Here is a 3,860-nt window from a genome sequence, read left to right as displayed (position 1 = left end):
AAATATTTTGCATGGTAGTACTGGTCGTGTCGGTTAATTGAAAAATGTCATCTTTTTCATTCGAATTAGGACATCATTTCAAACTTTGCTACCACAAGAAAACAAAATCACAGGTATCAAAGTTGAAAATCCTCAACAACTATTGACTTTTGATACATGAGAGTGCCAAATCATCACTGACTGAAGATTGAGGCATACAGCTGTGAGTGGATTCACTAAGACCATGACTAGTATAAAAGCATCTGCTCACTCTGTTTTATTCATCGAAACACAAAAATCACCAACATGGCTTCCTTAAGCGTCCTAGTGTTGCTCCTAGCAGCTTTGTTTGTCATCCCTGAGGGGCTTGCCAATTACGAGAAGCCCCCTGAGTATAATCCCCCGATTTATCATCCACCAATTGAGGAACCTCCGATTTATCATCCACCAATAGAGATACCACCCGTGTACAAACCACCAGGGTACCAACCACCAGTGGAGATACCACCCGTGTATAAACCACCAGTTGAGAAGCCACCTGTGTATAAGCCACCAGTAGAGAAAACACCTGTGTACAAGCCCCCTGTGGAAAATCCCCCGATTTACAAGCCACCAGTAGAAAAACCACCAATTTACAAGCCACCGATAGAGTATCCACCAGTTTACAAGCCACCAGTAGAAAAACCACCTGTGTACAAACCTCCAATTGAGAAACCTCCTGTCTACAAGCCACCAGTAGAGAAGCCTCCAGTTTACAAGCCACCAGTAGAGAAACCACCCGTGTACAAACCTCCAATTGAGAAGCCACCTGTTTACAAACCCCCAGTAGAGAAGCCACCTGTTTACAAACCGCCAGTAGAGAAGCCGCCTGTTTACAAGCCACCAATAGAGAAACCACCTGTGTACAAACCCCCAGTTGAGAAACCCCCTATTTATAAGCCACCAGTAGAGAAACCCCCAGTTTATAAGCCACCAGTTGAGAAGCCTCCCGTATATAAGCCACCAGTTGAGAAGCCTCCCGTATATAAGCCACCAGTAGAGAAACCGCCTGTGTATAAGCCACCGGTAGAGAAGCCACCAGTTTACAAACCTCCAGTTGAGAAACCACCTGTGTACAAACCACCGGTAGAGAAGCCACCAGTTTACAAACCTCCAGTTGAGAAACCACCGATTTACAAACCACCAGTAGAGAAGCCACCTGTATACAAACCACCAATTGAGAAACCCCCTGTCTACACACCACCTGTAGAGAAACCTCCGGTATACAAGCCACCAATTGAAGAGCCTCCAGTTTATAAGCCCCCAGTTGAGAAACCACCGGTTTACGGGCCTCCATATGAGAAGCCACCTCACTACCCAGGGTATCCTCCATATGAGAAGCCACCTCACCACCCAGGGTATCCTCCTGCCGATGATGACAATCGTTTCTAAAACTTGTTATATTAAGAAAATGTGAAAAATAAGAGGTATATATAGTTTTCGAAGCAAGGATTATATATTATTGGCATCTTCATTTAAATCCTTTGTTTACAATGCTATTGCTAAGATAAGAATGTAAGTGTAAAATGGAAAATGGTGCTTTTGTACTCCAAATTATGAATAAGAATGTTATGATTTAGATGTTGTGGTGGTTGACTAAATCGTGATACAACATTTTATTAGTTTCGATATTGCTTCAACAGATTGTCCTTAAATAATTCTTGGTAATTTCTTGTCATATCGGTGAGGTGCATGAAAGTTCAGTGAATAAATATGTCTTATATAGTATTTACTAAACTATATTCACCTAAACAAACCTAGAATTCTATGGCATTATACATGGCTTAGTGTGATCTTTCAACAAAAAAAGAATATTGGGTTCAGTGTAGCTTTAGATTCAACTAGGAAATCGTCCTTACGTATTTTGCAAAGTACGTACATCTTAAGATTATTGAGTAATAACATAGAGTGAATAATCATTTTGTTTCTTGAGTTATTTATGAAATGACAATATAGTCTTATAAATTAAAAAAATTCAGTCATTTATGAAATTCACACATAATTAACTACGAGTTTCGGACTCAAACTCTAAATATCATATTCAACCTACGAATAACGCTATTTATCAATTTAGTTAGATTTTATGGATAATTTTTTCTAATTTAGCATCACAAATTTTAATATATTTATCTTGATGACAAGAGTGCAATCAACGAAACATAAATCTTTAATTGGTGTTGATAGATATTTCTTAATATAAAGGAAAATTTTGTTGGAATTAGAGACTAAATTTACTTACAACTTAAATAATTTAAGAGGTTACATTCTGCTTTTTTTCACAATATTTTTTATTTTAAGTCACATTTAACTTGTCCACGGCTAAAATATTGTTGTATGAAATATACACATTACAGTTTAATTGTGGCATATTTTTCTTAGACAATATTTTAGCCACGAGTACTTAATGTTGATAGTTCATACCAGAATTTTCTAAATGTTGCTTGGTAACATTTAAAAGTAACAACCTAAAAGTGCGGCCTAAATGTATATAAATGTTTAGTTCAACAAGTTTGGAGGGGAGGGGAGTAAACTTCTTTCTTAAGTTGATTTTCATCTTTCTCCATTTTGAAAGAATTTATAGGGGGAAGGGAGAAAAGGTGCTCAATATAACTAAAGTTCTATCTAAAACTCCCACTCTATAACATAAATAAACCTATTCAGTAGCCCGTTGTATGAGGGCGTACCTATACACACTTCAATGATCAAGTAAGAATTTCTTAGAGTATGAGATGTATTTTATATTAGAATTTGTGTGTACCTTTATAACCTAATAGATTATGCCTTTATAGTGACTCCTTCTAGGGTTTTTAGAAGATTCTCATTGTGATCATCAGAGAGGAGATCCGTGATCTTCAGATCTCCTTCGGACGTTGGACGTGTGTCCTTGCAATCAAAGGAATGTGAGCGCCATTCGGTGTTTGTGATTGCGGCATGATCGCCATCAAGTGGCCTATAATGAGTCCATAGGTGAGCTATTGTGTTCATCACCACTAGATCCCCTCTTTGTCTATCTTGTGGTCATGATTGGAGGTCTATCTTGTCTTCCATCTTTGAAGGCGGCCCGCCCTAGTTTCAAGAAAGTTATGCGATGCTATTTTGTTGGGTCGGGTCAATCAGAGTATATGTTTTTGGCTCCACTTTGTTGGAGTGAGTCCGACCGAAAACAATTGTCCCCCAAGTCGATCATGGAGAAAGTCCATGCTTGACTTGAGTGCGATTCTATCTTATTACAGTTGGAGTGGCTCTTGTCTCCTGGCATGATTTCGGGTATATCCGCTGGTTTGTGACCAATTTCGGATTAAATTTTCTTAGAAGGATTCTAGATTCAAATTTTTATTTGTTGCCTTTTCTGATTGCGAATTATAAAGGGTCACTACATTAATGAGTGTATTGAAATAACAATGTCAATCATAAGGAAATGGAGCTTGAATTGTGATTCTCTTTTTAAAAATTAATTCATACTTTTAAGTTTAGCTAACTCAAGATTAATCTTGGTTTCAAAAACAACAAATGTAGAACGTTTCTAGACTAAAAAGTTACTTTTTAATCTCGGTTTTTACAATCCACTCAAACTATCTTTAAGAATTTAGTCTTGAGTTTCAAAGGAAATATTGAAAGAGGATTGATGGATCAGAATCTACTCAGCACTTGTTTGAGTTTTGATATTCAGAAAAAAGACTCAACAAAGAAATCCTTGAAACTAGTTAAGAAGAACCAAAGGTTTTGCTTGATTGAAGAGCTTAGATTTCTCAAGCATGATTATTTAAGTGATTGATTGCTTGCACTTAAAACTCTTGCAGTTACCTTGACCTTGAGGTTTCTTTTATAGGCGTAATGAATGT

At 37.2% G+C, this 3,860-nt stretch overlaps 1 protein-coding gene across 1 annotated transcript; it reads left to right on the top strand.

Moving 5' to 3' along the window:
• Positions 1-262: 262 nt before the first annotated feature.
• Positions 263-1,655, top strand: LOC101489541 (repetitive proline-rich cell wall protein 2). The gene has a single exon (NM_001365299.1). The coding sequence runs from the start codon at positions 286-288 to the stop codon at positions 1,408-1,410; it is 1,125 nt and encodes a 374-aa protein (NP_001352228.1). The 5' UTR covers positions 263-285; the 3' UTR covers positions 1,411-1,655.
• The last annotated feature ends 2,205 nt before the right edge of the window (positions 1,656-3,860 follow it).

This window comes from Cicer arietinum, chromosome 6 (genome assembly GCF_000331145.2).
Source record: "Cicer arietinum cultivar CDC Frontier isolate Library 1 chromosome 6, Cicar.CDCFrontier_v2.0, whole genome shotgun sequence".
Classification (NCBI taxonomy): domain Eukaryota; kingdom Viridiplantae; phylum Streptophyta; class Magnoliopsida; order Fabales; family Fabaceae; genus Cicer; species Cicer arietinum.
Note: the sequence above shows the minus strand (reverse complement) of the source record. Positions and strands in the feature narration are given on the sequence as shown.